Raw genomic sequence first — 18,028 nt, forward strand, 5'->3', positions numbered from 1 at the left:
GACTGATATCATAAATAAAGAGTACAAATTGATGTGAGACAATAAATTTTTTGGTATTTTTCCTATTGCTATAAGGTGTAAAACTAATTGGTTATAAATAAATATTTATAATCAAGAGGGATGCAAATTGCAATGTGGAGAGATGCACATTATGTCTTGCATGTAAGGAATTACTTATAAAGCATATATTTATTCTTTTGAATAGACTTTCTTTGGTTTAATTGAAAGACTATTTCAAGACAAGCATGACACTGACTGCTCATTATGGTCTTGAGTTATATCAAATGGATTACTAATGTGTCATTTATCAATAATGATATTGATGACAAAAGTTATGTGTGCAACGAGAAAACTTTGTGTCCAAAGATCCAAAGAATATGGTTTGCAAATTAGGAAAATCCATGTGTATACTCAAGTAAGCTTCTCGTGAATAATTACACAATTTTCATTAAGTATTCTCATTTGGTTTTTGAGATAAAAGCTTTTGATGATTGTGTATATATCACAGGTTCAGTGGGAGTAAGAATATGATCCTGGTATTATATTGGTGAACAATTGCTTGCCATTAATGATATACTCATTTTGTATTAGGAATTCAATATATGTTGAGAATGTTCTTGAAATATTCTTGAATTATAACAAAAGAGATATATCAATAAAGTATTCAAAATTTTTGGCATGAAAGATACTATACCAGGTGATAAGCTTGTAGCTAAAGAAAATAAGGTGTCTAAATTATTGCCCTAAAAGCAACCTTAGAATTCAAGAAATATAGAAGATTTTTAATTTACATTGGAATCTAATATATGCTCAAGCATGTATGTATTTGTACTTATACATATTAAGAATGTTGGATAGATATTTAAGTAACCATATAAGGAACTTTCGGTATGCAGCCAAATAAGCTATAAGGAATTTAAGGAGAACAAAATACTATATGTTCACTTATCAGAAATTAGAAAACAGAAAATGTTGGAGATCATTAAGATTTCTAATTCTGATCTTATAAAGCTTTTAGTTGTGAGATTTTTGTCACATATGGCTGCAAAAAAAAATTAAGAATGGTATTGAAAGCTATTAAAGATATATTTTGTGACAATAAATCAATCAGGTTGCATTTTAATAACAACATGAACTCTATGAGGTCAAAGGCACATTGACTTTGAGCTAATTGTTATTAAAATAAAGTTCAGAGTAATAAGGTGTCTATAGAACATAATAAGGACAAACTCCATATTTTGTGTGATCTGGATCATTAAGAATATACCACTTAAGGCTTTTCAGGAGCGTATTGCTCATATATGGATGTGGTATTATTTAAGATTGTGCTGGTTTAGTGGGAGTTTGTATTTGAGATGTTCTATCAAGCTGATACATATTTATGGTTTGATTCTGCAGATAAAGTATGGATTTAAGTTTTGAGTACTCTGAATGTATTCTTTCTATTGAGGTTTAAGTATAAGGTTAGAAAGAATTAATAAAGAATTGATCTCAATTAAGGAGGACCAGTTGGAAATAGACATGCTAAGATCACATTTGCATGTAATTTCCATGCTACGCATCCATGATTGATCTATGTCATTTGGTTATATTGATATACGTGACCATTGATGGGTTTAGCTACGATAAATGTTGCTAAGGCCGCTTTGATCCTATGTTAGTATAATTAATGGACGAGATTGTTTTGAAATACCTATAATTATGATAGTAAAAGTTAAGCGCTTATAAGGTTACACACTATCAGAAAACATATGTAGCCCAAGTGGGAGATTGTTGGATTAAAATCCTCAATATGGGCTCATATGTATATTAGTGTATTGCTATTTGAAGCTTGGCCCAAAATAAAGTGATCATTTTAGTAATTGTGGGTCTTTTGGTATTAAAGTGTCATGGGCTAAATGTGTAGATACCCTAAGCGATATTTCTAATTTATTGATGGGCTAAATTAGAAATACTTAAAATTAATAACCTAGCTATGAGGTTATAAATTGGTAGTGGTCCCCAAGAAACAAGAGCCAATTTCTATTCTCATCTTCCCCCATCAAGAGAGAAAATTAGAAAACCTAAGTCTTGTTTTCTTGGAAGATCATTACCCAAAATCACCACAAAGATTATCTCTACAAGATGGATTAAGATCATCACTATCTATGAATTAAGGTACGCTTCCGCCATTTGAATTCTTCTCTTTGAATCAACAAAGGTATTCTTTAGATCTATAGTTATACACTTATAATTATATGTAATATGTTTATCTATAGAATTGAATTTTGTTGTTGCATATTTTATGAGTGATATATATAGAAACTAACATACACTGCTTGGTGTAAAGTGCGAGCCAAGATAGCACGTTACAAGGTAATGCCCATAAGGTGGGCAAGTGGTGGTCAAGTGGTGAGCTGGTGGGACATGTTGGTGACATGGTGATGCTTAGTTTGTGCGACAGTGGAATTTTCGTAAATATTTTTACTATTGTCCAGATGAGGATGGCACTTGGTATTTGCTATTTATTTGGGTCTATGAATACAATAGTGCAATTGTATTTGAGAAACTCTGTGATTTGGTATATGGTGATGACCATATGTCTACCAAATAAAAATCATATATGTTCCTAGTAGAAGACTAAAAGCTTAGAATGCTCTTTTAGGGGGAGTACCTAGTGTTAGCTCTCCACCACACCTGGCACTTTAGTGCTAAGTGAGCTACTAGCCTACTACTAGTCAGTGTGACTAGTAGGGCAGACATATGAGGACTATGAGGGGACTCATATGTCTCCATGAGTTGAAATACTCATGGACACTATCGCGCCAACCCGGTAGTGCATCTAAGAATGCTCCAGCCACCTTATGATACTTTACAAATTTTTAAATTCCATCATAGATGTGAGGAGTTGAAACTAAATCATCTGAGCTTTGTAGATGATGTAATTTAATTTGGTCATGGTGATTTCAAAAGTATCCATTATATCTTGCAAGGCCTAAAATTATTTTCTTGCTCTTTTGGATTGCAACCTAAACCTTTGAAGTTAGCAACTTATAGTTGTGGAATAAAGGATAGTGACGTTTCAATGTATTGTCAATATTTCAAGTTTTTGTAGGAAAGATGTGCCATTCAAATACTTAGGCATTCCTATTTGTGTCAAGTGGATTTCAAGCAAAGAGTGTACTATTCTAGCTGACAAAATGAGAGCTAGAATAAAAGCTCAGAGTTCTCAAAACTTATCATTTGCAGGTTGTGTTAACCAATTCAGTGTTGTTGTCCATTCATTTGTAATGGAACTAAGACATGATTTTACTAAAGAAAGTACTTAAGGGTATAGAAGCTATTTGTCAAGCTTATCTCTGGAAGGGCCAACATATGTTCCAAGGATCAAGTCCTATAGCATGAGAAATTGTTTGTTAATCTAAGGCAGCAGGAAGAATTGATTTTAAGAGAGTTGTAGACTGGAATACTGCAACTATTATTAAGTATGTTTGGGCAACTGTAAACAAAGAAGACAATTTGTGGGTTAGGTGAGTTCATTGTGTCTACATCAAAGGAGAACATTGGTGGGGGTATCAAGCTCCTGCACAAGGGAGTTGGTATTGGAGAAGATTAGTTTCTGTCAAAAATTAACTTGAAAGCCAGCTTATTGAAGTGCAACAATTTACTCGTGATAGATATCAGATTTCTAAATGTTACAATTAGCTTTTCACTAGAAGTCAAAAAGTGTGGGGTAGACTCAATATTTCAAGACATAGCTTTGCTTTGTGGATAGCTATTCAAGGCAGGTTACAAACAAAGGAGAAGCTACAGAAACACAACATTATTGATGAGGATCATTACCTTTTCTGCGCATGTTACAAACTAGAAACAATGGAGCATTTGTTCTTCAATTGCTCTTTTTATCTAGTCTTTCTTTAACAGGTGAAATGTTGGCTTCTTTGGGGAGCTGAATCAAGTTTATTATGTAGGCTCATTAGGTGGATGGAAAGGGCTAAGACTAGGAGGTTCAGAAAACAAGTATTATCTGCTACAATCACATCTCAAGTTTATCAAATCTGGCATGTGCCAGAAATGATATTCTATGGAACTCGACTGTGAGTAAGGAATACTTGGTTGTGTAGTGTAAGGTTAAAGAGGATGTTAAAGGAAGAGGTACGTAGTTGTATTTGGTCAAAAAAAAAACACAATCATGAGAGATTACTTTGATAGTGAATGCATAGATGGCGATATTTTTAGGTTTTCAAATTAAAGATACTATTAAGTTGTAAATTTGTTATTTGGAGTAATATCTAGTTTGATTTACCAAAAAAAAAATTATATATATTTATATGTAATAATAAATATTTAATTCTAAATCAAAATTAAATTAAATCTAAACAAATTAAATAGTTGAATTAGTTTGCAAGATAATTGCTCCATTAGCATTTTACTATGCCACAGATCCAAGTGAAGTATACTACGAAAAGAAGAAGGAATATGTTAAAATCTTTTGAAGAGTTTAGTACTACCATTAATATTAATGAAATCTTTTAATAAAATTTTAACATGGATATACATTAATTATTAGAATTTCACATTGGTGATATATACTTGATCCTATAACTTTTCTATCAATATACATGAATCCTGTAATATAAGAAAAAGGTGGATGGATACACGATCCAATAATGTCACATACATACATTATATATATAGTTTATATAGCCTATATCTATATTTATGTTGTTTGAAATAGATGTGGAATATATATAACACAAACTTATATTTAAATTACCAACTAGTTTAGTTGTTGCTGACTCGGAAAGGTACATATAATGTTTTATGTCATATTTATAGTTTAATTATTCTCTCACTCACATATGACATATATCATATCATGAAACATATCTACTAACAAATCAGAGGATATATAGAGTACTCTATGTCAAGATCTATTAACGTAAATATCTTACCAATTAATATTCCAAATTAAAGTATTAAAATTCCCATTATTTATTAATAACAAAGCACTAATAATTAAGACAAACAACACCTACATAGCCAACCGAGAGGCATACAATAATAATAATAGTATAATACATTCTAAGCAAACAACAACATCACAACTTTAAAAGTAACATATATATTTATAGAAGTGAATTGAGAGTATATAATTAATTAGTTATAATAACATTTAATTGAGCTGAACGGTTGAGTCATAAACAGCCCCAGCTTTCCAATCCTGAGGAATGGCATTAGTTGATTGAACCCAATAAGTGTAGCCACCACTGCCTGTTGCTTGGAACCTTAATGTCACTGACCCACTTGGTGGATTTGCCATGTCCCAAACTCCCCCAAAAGCTCTCCTCATAGGTATCCATTCCTTGCAATCCTCCTACATATATATAATCAAAATTATAAGTATGTTTTCATTTATGTTAATGTGAAATTAAATTAATAAGTAATTGACTGACCCGCCATATCTCGAGGGCTGTAACATCGTTTTGGCCAGCTACATAGATAACAACCAAAGCCAAGTAGTGAGGGTAGTTGCTGTGCTCATGGACTTTGTACATAACATTGTAACCAGAGTATTGGCAAGAGATTCTTCTGTATTCAACTTCAACCACACCACATGCAAACAACTCTTTTGCTGCACTTGGAACAATTGCCAATTTTGAGTAGGCTCTTGGGCTCATGATGAAATCAGTTCTGTCTCCTTCACCATGGTCAGTCACCACTACGTTTACTCCATCTGAGTTACAATACTGAGGATTTTTGCACCTAACCTGAATATTAATAATCAATTAAGGAAATTCGTTAAGCTAGTGATCTTTATTATTAAATTGCAATTAGTGGATTGGACGCGCCCCCATACCCATGATTATTGTGTAGTGAAATTAATCTAAACAAATAAAACTTGTGTCGCTTTCTAAATAAATTAATTAATTAAATATAAAAGTTATTAATGTCACCTTTAGAATTTGGGTTAGACTCACGTCTCATGACGTTGGGCTTACATCAAATAATAATAACAATACTATTATTACTACTTATTAATTCGGTGGTAAAAAACTTAGTTTAGAGGAGACAATTAATAACTTGTGTGTCTCACGCGGTAACATTTCTCTCTTTTTCATTATAAAATATTGAAAGCGACACAATATTATATAGAGTACTATATATATCCTTATGAGATACTTTAAGGTGCTAACACTGTCACGAGTAATATAAAGAGAATTGTTAAAATAGCTTTTAACAAATATATCTCTAACTAATTATTATAGAGTGCCATCTATAAAAAAAATATCACTACTAATATAAATTAAAATATTTATGGAATTCAGTATTAAATTATACTTAAAATATATATATATTTATATATATGACACCTAATAATTGTGGTGTTAACATTGCGCATGTGCTAAAAATTTGTGCATAGTAATAATAATAAGTACCTGATAACATGCACCACAGCCGGATCCATTCATAAAGAGCTTATAAGAAACTCCGGAGACGTAACCATCATTAACAGTTCTTCCATATTCACCAAACCCACAAGCTCCCCCTAATAATATAATATAATGCACCACAAATTAATATAATTAATAAAATAAGCTCATTTCTGTTGAGTATATACTTTATTAAAATGACAAAAACAGTGGGAAAAAAAACACTATACTTGGAGTGCCATAGCAGTCAGGGCTACCATAATAGGTAGCTCTAGAGTCAGTAAACTGAGAGGTACAAAATGCTGGTAACAAAACCACCATAATAAAACCAACCAAGGTAGTACTGCATAGTGTAAACAACCCCATTTATTTTCTTATATATATGTGATGTTTTTGTATACAAAACAAATTGAAGATGATAAGATAAATGGTAGCACAAAGATTAATAAGCATATATATAGGTAGAAGAGTTTATGAATTTGGAGTTTGTTGATATAGAAAAAGATAGAATTAACATGTATTTATAGTAGAAAGAGAGAAAGAGATAGTAATTAATAATAGGCTTTGGTGGGATGGTGTGAGGTGGCTGCTATACAGAAGAAGTTCATAACTAATTAAAAGAGCTGATCAGAGACGGCTCAACATTAGATTAGAGTGGTGATGTGTACGTCCACTTGTACACGTACTTATTCGTAGACCATTTTCCTATTGGGCACCATGCCCAATACATTTTATAGATGTCGTTCTACGATCGGTTAGTGGTATTTTTAAAAGTTATTTTCTTAAGTTATATATATATGAAACCCGATATTTAATTACACTAATAGTGATATGACACTGAGGAGGGTGTTATAAGCACTAATAGTGTTTTTTAGCGATTCTCTTATTCATACTCTCTCCTTAAATATGATAAAAGTTAAAAGATAGTATTGGCACTCTCTTAGTTGTTATATCGTTATTGGTACAATTAAATATTGGATCTCATATAATTATAGGGTGTGTCACTAAAAAGTGTTGGACAGTACTTGTATCCAATATCAATGCTCCTTTAATATATGCAAGCACAAATTACATTTAATTATACTACAATAAATATTAGGAGGGACACTTTTGTTACAAGTCATATATTGTTATTAGTGTATTTTAATATCGAATTTTATATATATTGATTTGATAAATAATAGAAAGAATTACTAACCAATTATAATATAATATGTGGATCTAATATTGGAACACCCTAAGCCTAAGGTGTGAAATAGAAATATGGTCATATGACAATATTTTTAACCCAATCATACTTATCAAATAAATAAGAACTGATCACTATTTTAAAATGAGTAAAATGATGACTGAAAATTATTGTTAGATAATTACTAGATCTAATAATTTAGTATTATTAGGACTGTCTTAAAAATCAATGTCATGTAACTAATAATGTGCACATATTATAGTATGGTGTTGGAAATTTCATGTTCAATTTCATATTGATGTGAGTGACACGTTATGAGTAATAATATAGTTTGTATTATTTATTAAATTATAAGTATGAGACCGAATATTAAATTATATCAATAACAATTTATCATTTTTTATAATACTTGATACCTTATTGTTAGCTTTCCTCAAATCTTAAATATAATATTCATAAGATATTTTTTGGATTAGTTAGAGAAGAATTTATATTTGGATACGTGGCAGCCTAACTTTTTTGCCTCATATATTCCTTCACTTTTTGTTGGGTCTTTTTCTACCTCTAGCTATGTTTAGAGAATTCTCTCTTTTAATCATTACAGTTCGGACTAATTTTCTCCTTTTATTCCTTCCATAGTTTACTTATTTGGACTACAAGTCTAGAGTACCTAGAAATTTCATTTGTTTATTATCCACAAAATATTAATTTATAATAATCTACTTGATTTGGTACAGGGATATATTATATATACATTCATGTATTTGTTCGTTAAGGTTTGTTTTGAGGGTTCATGAACATAATTAAATCATAAATAAATACCACTGGGATAGTTGGTAAACAATTAGACAATATTTTGGAAGATAAAAGTTAAGACTTATACTCTTACATTTTTAATCTTTCCAAAGAAAATTTATAAATTAACAATAACAGTGTATTATATATGTACTTCATGATTTTTTTATCATCCTAATTTTCTGTCACCTTTTTACTTACATACTCATTTGTATATGGGAAATTTGAATTTTCATGCTTAATAAACTCATAAATTGGTCTTTTAAACTAATATTATGTATAATTTGTAAAATAGGATAACCTTTTCCTAAACCCCAAAAAACCCCTCCCATTTTTCCCAACCGTCCCTCTCTCTTCCTCTTTTTCCAAAACAATTGACTGACCATCGGGCCCCATCGGGTCCTATATCAAGTCTTTTTCTTTAACCCAGATTCAATTTTTTCATCATGATGCATCGGGCCTGCATCGGACATGCATCGGGCCTGCCCAGAAAATGCAATTTTCAACCCAAAAATCACAGATTCACCACCGCCTTCAACCCAGATCCATCGGACTGGGTTTGCCTTTGATCTCCGGTGGTGTTCGACCGGCGTGCGTGCGTGGTGGATCGCCGATGGTGGTTCGGTTGAGATGGGTATGGATGGGCGTGGGTTGGCTTTCGGCGTGGGTGGTGCTCGCCGTGCGTGGGTGGTTCGACGAGGAGGAGATGGTTGGGGCGGTCGGTCGGTAAGTCGGTTGGGGTTGCGTGGAGGGTTGGGGCGGTCGGTGGGTGGGTGGGTGATGATGGTTGAGGGTTAGGGGCGGTTTCCTGCGATGGGGTTTCGGGCGAAGAGGCAAAGAGAGTTTGAGGGAAGGAGAGAGAAAGGGTTTGAGTTTTTGAGAGGGGTATTTTTGGAGTTTTGGAAAAGTGATCATACATTTTCAATGTAGAAAAGTATTAGTTTAGGGAAAAAATTATCCCCTAATGCATGCATAGAAATTCAAATTTCCCTTGTATATTTACTTTTATTTATTATATCATGAAAGTTTCTAACATACATATTTTTTTTTTCGGGAACACATACATATTTGGTATATATACTCTAAAAGATATGAAAAATGCTATATATCATAAAAATGAAAATTTATCATGAATGCATATGGTATGTCATAATTTTTTTATTTTATTAATTAATGTTTTACTTTTTTTGGGATTATTTTTTGATAAATATGTTACTACATTACTCAAGATGTTAATTCATGATAATTTGTCATGTCATTGCTCAAAAAAAATATAAGTAAATAGATTACAAAGACCAATTTTTGTTTTACTTTTAAGTTATTTTATTATTTCTTGGTAGCTTCTGTCACATCATTTTTTTTTCCTTACTTTCAGCATTATAAGAAAAAGTTATAGAATATTTTTTTTATTTATTAACCAAATTTACTTCTAAATAAAATTTAATTTAAATATACTTTTTTTTATTAGTATTGTATCTAAAATATCCTCACACTCACATAATTAAAACAAATTTCAAATATAATAGATTTGTATTCTTTAGATAGATGTGTAAGTTTGTGAGAAAGTTTGAACAAAATTTTAATTAGAGAAAAATAAAAACTATCGTGAAATAAGGATAAAATTGATAGAATAATTGAAATAAGAAGTAAACATAATAAATTTTTTTAAAAAAAAATAAAAATTAAAAATATTAAATTAAAAGAGATATATAATGTAATTTCTTCTTATAATTTAGTCATATCAATATAAAATCATTTATCTAATATCACAATATATTTCTCTCATCATTTTTATTATTATCATCACATTTCTTTCACATATTTTTTACTATCATCACTTTTCCTTCCCCATCACTTTTCTTTTTTTTTTTTTTAATTTTTTATTCTTTCTCTAACGACTATTTATAATCAATCTCTTTTCTCACTATTTTATGCTCTCCTCAAATCTCCCTCAGTTTTTAACCCAAATTTGGCACAATCCCAAATCTCAGCCTTGACTTCATGTTGATTTTCACCCTAAATAGATAAGAATGGGTACTTTTTAGATCATCCCAAATAAAAAAAAATATATTATTTCTACACAAAATAAAATATATATGTATTATATTCAATAATCACTATTCACTAATCACTATACATGAATTTGAGATGTTGATGTATCATGATTTCAAAAAACACGGAAACTTTATATATATTATTGCCAAAATTATCATGGTACTTATGCAATTTTTTTTTCTCAAAAAAAAAACCCTTACATTTTCCCTGAAATTATTTAATATTGAATTTTGATTGAAGACAACATATTCCATTTTCCTCTTTACTAGGAACTGCAAATGTCGTATTAAATCTTGTATATATTACAGTGAAAACCAGCCAGTGTAACACTTTGCAGTTCAATTCTATGAACTAGGGCGTGTGGATTTGATTTTGAATACCATCTCAAAATCTGTTTGACCAAAATAGAAAGAAAGAAAAACCTTATATGGCTTTGGCTGCAATTTGGATAATACTATTTAAAACCATGTACGCCCAACTTGTTTGTGATCAATGGGTACTGGTCTATTTCGATTGTGAATCTCCAATAAAAATACATGTTATCTAATTAACCCGCCTCTATGTTTTAGGATAAACATGTATACTGTAAAACCCAGAGAAAATCTCATTGGTTTGTTTAGTCAAAACCTCGAAACTCAAAGGTTTGGTCATTTAAAAAAATGGATATACTTAACACCTACCAAGACCCATTATCATGTTTGGCTGTAACGCACTCAAGAGATGTCTATAGGTTATTTCGTGTGTAAATATAGGTCTTTCGTGTCAAATTCCGAATTAGAGTTAGGGGTTTGAGCACTCATATGTTTATTCCATTAAAAGTTCAATTTGAACTTCTTTACGAGTGTGGTTAACAAGTTGCAACCAAACCCTTTTAAATAAATTTATTTATATAAAATGAAAAGGGTATTTTCTTTTCGACATAGGTAGTGACGGCATATGTTAATGTTAGTACAAGTGTTGAATTATATGACATGGAAAAGTAGATGCAATAAAGAAAGCCAATGTTCAATCAGATTCCAACATTAAAAAGAAAAGAATCACAATAGGGACTGGGAGTAGGTGACTCTTGATACCTGTCCTACATTTGGTTGCACTTGAGCACTAATAAGAGCTTTAATGAATGAGCCATATTAGGTGAAGTTTTATTGTTACTCTACACATTTCATGGACTAAAATCACTATCACCAAGGATCACTTGCTAAACAACAGCAACTCACAACAAATCCAAATGTTAACCTTTGATTCTGTATGCCTTATTGATTTTTTTTTAATTTTTAATCCATGTTATAGTTGGTTCAGTGAGTCACTAAATCATAATTATGCTTAATCTATAGAATCAAGTCAAAGGAGCTAATGCTTAATCTATATTATCAAGTCAAAGGAGCTGAACTTCATTCACACCAACAAAGCTGGCCATAAAAAAAGAAATTGAAGTTAAAGAATCATTGATACAGGTTTTGAACCCCAATTCCCAGTGGTTTATGGGCTCCAAAATTGCATGTATTGCGAACATCCTCCATTGCTGCAAATTGGTCTCAATGAATTTGAGCTTTTTCCTTGCATGGGGCAACAACTATTGCATAGCTATTCTACAAGCTAATCATTGCATAAACTTCAATCTGATAAAGTTGGAATAAAATAAATAGTTAGATTGTGTGGACAGGGTATAGACAGTGAGAGGTCAAAATGGCTAATGAATAATTAATCTAGGACAAAATTATTCTGAACAGTAAATAACAAACTTTGAATCATGCCATTGCATACCAACTACATCATATTAACACTATGTGGCAAACGTATGTGAGTTTTTTGATTTGTTTTCAGTAATAAGGTTCTGATATTGTAACCTAAACTTCTAAATCATCCATGGTTTAGTTCAACTAGCTCTAACGAAAAAGAAAAGGACTTATATCAACCCTGCATAAGATAACAAAACCATTTAAGATCTTTAAACTCGTCAGTTATCCCATCACTCTGATTATAAGATGATTTTGGGAGAGAGTTCCAGCTCAAAGAAAGTGACTTTCACTATAAAAAGGTATAAACAATGGCATCACTCTCCATAAATGTCACAGCACTTGAGAGCAAATAATGGAAGACACTATAGAAAATGGAGTAAAAGTATTATGGTCCCCTACATAAATTCTATTAGTTCTTCGTATCCCTGTTCGACACTTGTATGCAAAAGGTCATGCCATGAGGATGAAGCCATATCTACTCACCTAAAAAGGACATCACCAACCACCAACAATGCCTATTCAGTCACTATCAAATTCCAAAATGGGCATTCATAACAGAACTGAAAAGAAAAATAAGGTGCAAAGTGAGTTAACCACATAATAAGCGGACACCTTAAGCTTCCAGATGTCTCCCTGTTGAATCTTCTAGGAGACAAAGGAAGCAATAATGGTAAAGAGAACAAACCTAAAATGAAAAACAACTACCTATTTGTTCCACCAACCCTACCCTTGAGCACTTAAATGGTAATAGCAAAGGTGGCATTTTTGGCTACAAACATACAATACTAGATCAAGTTTAAACTCAACAACATCTACAAGAAGATAGGCAAAAAGCTGAAAGTTGGAAGCCTCTACAGTTCATTGGCAAGTGGAGAAAAAGATAAATCAACACAATTAGGTGTTGACTTAGTTAAAATAATAAGTAGCATTTGATATTGTAGGATAACAAAGGGAGCCTAGTACAAAAAGAAAAAGAAAAATTATAACTAGCAGCAATACATGCACAATCATAGATGTAAATAATAACGGCATCTGAAAAGGAAGCTTGACCTTGAAGATAGAATGTTTTATACAAATAATAAATATACATTGTAAAACTTTCAAAAGTAGAGAAGCAATTAACATCATAACCACAAATAGATAATAAGTTGTGGCTGCTCTTTACCTCTCAAATTAATGATTTCCACTCTTTCTTCATCATATAAGCTGTGCCCTTTTCAGATCAGAAACAACACCCTTATCTTCAGTACTTCTCTCATTGTAGATTACCTAGAGAAAGTTAGAAAACATGGTAATTTAGGTAACCATAATATCAAACTTTATATTTGAAGACAACTTCACTGCTAATAAGAATACCTTGTCTATGATACCATATTCAACTGCCTCACTGGGACTAAAATACTTTGGACGCCTGATGTCAGCTTCAATTTGCTCAGATGATTTGCCAATATGCTTTGCAAAGAGGTTAACCTTGACAAAACGAAAAAATGTAAATTGACGTATCACCTTAAATAAAATTAAATATATGTGCAGTATTCTAAGCATCATTAGCAAAACATCTTTTCAGAAGCTTATGTATTTCCATTTTCATTTTTCTTCCAATTGTCACTTTGACACGTTATTGAGTTCTTTTCATGGTTTGATGAATTAAGTTCTACAGACAATTTAAAAATTAGATGGTTCCATTTGCTAGAGTGGTACTTTGTAATAATAGAGCCAAAATACACAGACATAGGCCTGACAAATTACTATTGTCTGTTAGCCACACAAACTTCTAATTGTATAGGGATTGTATTGAGCGTAATTATTGAGCTTTACATTATTTTATCTAGCTTGTAACCACAGTTTTTCTACACCACAAGTGAGGCTCCCTAATAAAATTGGGAGAAAGTAGCACTCTCATCAAAGTCTCTATTCTTCAAAAAAAACCCTCTTCAAAACCTCATATTCTCTATTTTTCCTCACACTTTTACATTACACTTACACCAGTTTCTCTATATTTTATCTACATCATTAAGATAATATACTTTTAATATATTTATAATATATAAATTAATAAAATATTATACTATATATTATATAAAATTAAAGAAGTTAGCTATAAAATTAATAACAAAAGAAAACTTTTAGCTCACTCTTAGAGAAGTATTTTGTTGAAGTGCAAATCTATTATAGCTAAGTTAAAGATGTATGAGTAACATAAGTCTTTAGCTAAATTCTTTTAGCTTTAAGATATTATGAAGACTATGAAAAGGTTAAAGTTCTAAGTTTTTGATGCGTTTTGAATGAGCATAAAATGCATAGCTGGAAGTCTAATCGTTGCTAATCTTACCAACTCCGTCTTCACATTATTTACTTCCTTTCTGGCAAGCTCAACATCTGTTGCTTGACCTTGAAACCTTGCAATGGGCTGCATAAGTAAGAAGGTGAAATTTTCAAGTTCAATTGTAATATGCACTGACACATAATTTTATCAAATACATACATTTGTGCCAAAACAGAAGTCATGAAAAAAAAAAAAAAAACCTGTTTCATCATAATTGTAGATGAGGGCAATGCAGAACGGTTTCCCTTTGCACCAGCAGCCAAAAGTAAGGCTGCTTCTCCCCACGCATTACCAACACATAGTGTAAATATTGGGGGCTTCACATACCTGAGGGAGAGGAGAATCAATTTAAGATCGCTAACAACGTGATCTATAAACAAGACCATAATGATTACTCACCCCATTACATCATATATAGCAAAAGCTTCAGTCTCATAACCCAACTTTTCACCACCCTGAAAATAAAATAAAATGAAATAATAATAAATAAGTAAAATATTAATCAACAATCCAAGAAAAATGTTTTAAAAATTTAGCTAATTAACTAGTTTTTTTCTTTTTTATAGGAGCTAATTGACTAGTTAATACAAAAGAAAGAGAAAAAAGTGTCACTGTAAGTCAACTAGAACAAGGCATTACAAATCAAGCACATTTATAAAGCACGCTGACATGCATACAAGCTGGTAATTTCCAACCATATCATCTAGCAGTTGGTTTCTTTCAGCCTGCCCAGCCAGGGCTAAGAAAGAGTTGAGGTTGGACAAAAGTTCACCATTTGTCAAAATTCCAAAGTCGCAATCTAATATGGTATTCCATCAGACCAACATAAAGCAGAATATTTTATTCTGAATAGAATTTAAAAGATAAAGTCATAAAGCAATCAGGCAATTTTTTCAATGGCACAAAATTTCTAAATAATTCAAAACTCTCACAGATGATAGAGTGAAAAACATATAAAGCAAACAAAATACTATGTAAACAAAGGTCAAGAAACTACTTGAAGAGAGTAAACAACACTGCTAACCTTGGTTGTTCCAGTAGAATTTATGTAAAGATAAATAGGCTTGTCAGCATCTTCATACTGAAGGTACAGAAACTCTGCTAGTATCAGCTCTGTAACAGAAGGGACAAGAGACATGCCCAAGTACACAATCCGATTTTTGTACAAGTATGATGCCAAGTCGGGTGGGGGTTGCTCCCATGCACTTCCCCTGGAAAATGGAATAACCTGCAGAGTACATAAATAAATTTTGGCAAATTTTATGCTAAAGAAGGTTGGGAACAAAATGGGAACTGGAGCAAACCTGCTCCTAGTCTCAAAAAAATCAGATAGAATCAGAAATTTTAATGGATTCGTACACAGAAAATCTTAAAACTGCATTTAGCTGTGGCATAGTCTAAACTACAATGACACATAACGATTATCTTAGCCATAGACAGTCAGCATGTGATAGTGAAGCTAAGTAGAGCTTAGTACAAAAAGAGGGAAATAATGAAAGATGCATCACTGTTAGAAACAAACAAATATATAAAAAATAATCTTTTTAAAGCGCAATGGAAGAAGTCAAATCTGCTCTGATACAAACCACAAATCTACTTAAATTAAAAATAGCATATCATCTCCTCCAGATACAATAAACATGTCAAAATATAGTGGTGGTATTGATGCTCACCCTCATATTCCTTAAAAAGAAATGAAAGAAATTGGCCAATGAGCCTAATAAATCTCAAATAAAAGTTTTGGGCATTCTTGTGTCTTGACTCAACTTTTTTTTACCACTATAAGATTCTACTAACTTTATGGTAGTATGGTTGGAAACTCCACAAGCTTGTTTTCAAAATGGCAATGCAGTCCCAGTAGAACATTATCACCTGACCAAAAATTAGGTATCTAGGTCGATGCTTCACACTAGTCAAACCATACACTACAAATGAAACACTACATTAAAACCCATTCAGAAACTCCTTACATTAGCACACCTAAAGCATTGTCAAACTATCACCAATTCTTACATTTCAAAACAACAGAATAATACAGGAACCAATTCCTATGTCCCTCCAAAAAATTTACCCATCTTATCCTATGGGATGTACTAACATGAGCATATTTTCCCACAATACACTACCAATTCATAATCTCTAAGAACAGATAAGAACAAAATAATTATCATCCACACGCATTATCTAGAAACTAAACCCTAAAAAGGCAAAATTGATGAACATTGTAAGCGAAAATGAAGAACATACCATAGTGACCACGCCTCGTTTAGCGGTGGAGTTACGAAACAAAGCCGGATTGAGAGCTGAGGGGCGAAGTTTCTGGCCGGAAAAATCTGCGGAGAGGCTGCCGCCGGCAAGGGGAGAGAGGAAATTAGAAGAGAGAGAAGCTCGAAGAGAGGATGAAGAAGAAGAAGAAGAAGAAGACGACGTCGTCTGAGCACGTAGAGGAGTTAAGGTTCGGGAAGGGGTGGGTGGTGCTAACATGCGCGTGTGGAGCGCGAAACGCGAAGCTGTGGTGGCCACTTCCATAGCTAGCAGTCCTTTGACTTGTGTGGGAAAGAATTAGATGGAGCAACGAAGAAGATAAATCGCAGAAATGTATTTCATGCTTTCGTGAAACGACGCGTCGTTTTTCTCATGGGGAATATAATTATTAGCTACTAATATTTTGCCTTCCTCAAAACGACCAATTGTTAAAAGCAAAACCTGTCGTATGATGAAAACTACATGTCGTAAAGAAGTGGAATATTATTAATTACTGTAAAAAAAAAATGACATGTCACGCAAAATTGTGAAGGACTAACAAAAAAATCAAGAATCAAGAATTCAATGAGACTTCAAATTCCACTAAAGTCTCCATTAACTTGTTTCTTTTAGCTTGTTATAAATATAATTTACAATATAATGTCAATTACCAATTACATTGGATAGATGGTGTAATTGTCAAAATTTGAGTTATATGCTTAAATGTGAAGCATTGATTCATAATATAAAGTCCCCTTAAAATATAAGATAACTATACTAGTGTATTGATTTAGTTCTAATTTTATCCCTCAAATAATAAAATCCAACATATTTATTCATTTAAATTTCCCCCTTTCACTCTTTCTCGTCTCTCTTTCTCTAAGAAAGTTACACCCACACACATTCGAGTCAGCCCAGTCGAAACATCCATCGTCGGAGTTAGCTGGACCACCGTAGTCCACAACAAGTACATTAGACTACCTCAAACACCCAATGTCGCAACACATTTCTTGCAAAAAAAAAATGGATATGTAATTTTTTTACTAATTGTTATTGGATTAATTAGTATTGAATAAATCTACAGATATGCTACACATTGTTTGTTAATTTTGAGTTTGGAATGAAACTTCACTGTACCTATGTGTTAGCGATATTTTGCGATATATTTATGAATTAACGATATATTTAGTTACTGAATAAGTTTATTTCTGCTGCACTTGAGCATGATCATAACCCAAATCACTGAAAAAAAAGAAAAAAAACTTTG

At 32.0% G+C, this 18,028-nt stretch overlaps 2 protein-coding genes across 5 annotated transcripts; both read right to left on the minus strand.

The window, feature by feature from the left end:
* Positions 1–4,941: 4,941 nt before the first annotated feature.
* Positions 4,942–6,918, minus strand: LOC115715888 (expansin-like B1). Its single transcript, XM_030644565.2, has 4 exons — positions 6,644–6,918; positions 6,420–6,529; positions 5,436–5,750; positions 4,942–5,356 (listed from the first exon to the last, which is right to left on the minus strand). Exons 1-4 carry the CDS (start codon positions 6,777–6,779, stop codon positions 5,156–5,158), a joined length of 762 nt encoding a protein of 253 aa, XP_030500425.2. The 5' UTR covers positions 6,780–6,918; the 3' UTR covers positions 4,942–5,155.
* Positions 6,919–11,798: 4,880 nt separating this feature from the next.
* On the minus strand, positions 11,799–17,325 carry LOC115716512 (ATP-dependent Clp protease proteolytic subunit-related protein 4, chloroplastic). 4 transcript variants are annotated; one of them, XR_004011586.2, is made up of 9 exons: positions 16,765–17,120; positions 15,542–15,745; positions 14,917–14,972; positions 14,718–14,844; positions 14,524–14,601; positions 13,548–13,661; positions 13,357–13,460; positions 12,675–12,751; positions 11,799–12,071 (listed from the first exon to the last, which is right to left on the minus strand). XR_004011586.2 is itself a non-coding variant. In XM_030645321.2 (8 exons), the coding sequence occupies exons 1-7, from the start codon at positions 17,044–17,046 to the stop codon at positions 13,389–13,391; spliced, it is 933 nt and encodes a 310-aa protein (XP_030501181.1). In that variant the 5' UTR covers positions 17,047–17,325; the 3' UTR covers positions 11,799–12,071; positions 13,357–13,388. The 4 variants fall into 4 exon arrangements, 3 of the variants coding, with proteins under 3 accessions (XP_030501181.1, XP_030501182.1, XP_030501183.1); XM_030645321.2 differs by lacking the exon at positions 12,675–12,751 and having other exon boundaries at positions 16,765–17,325; XM_030645322.2 differs by lacking the exon at positions 12,675–12,751 and having other exon boundaries at positions 11,799–12,674; positions 16,765–17,131.
* Between the last annotated feature and the right edge of the window lie 703 nt (positions 17,326–18,028).

Source organism: Cannabis sativa, chromosome 5, assembly GCF_029168945.1.
Source record: "Cannabis sativa cultivar Pink pepper isolate KNU-18-1 chromosome 5, ASM2916894v1, whole genome shotgun sequence".
Taxonomy (NCBI): Eukaryota; Viridiplantae; Streptophyta; class Magnoliopsida; order Rosales; family Cannabaceae; genus Cannabis; species Cannabis sativa.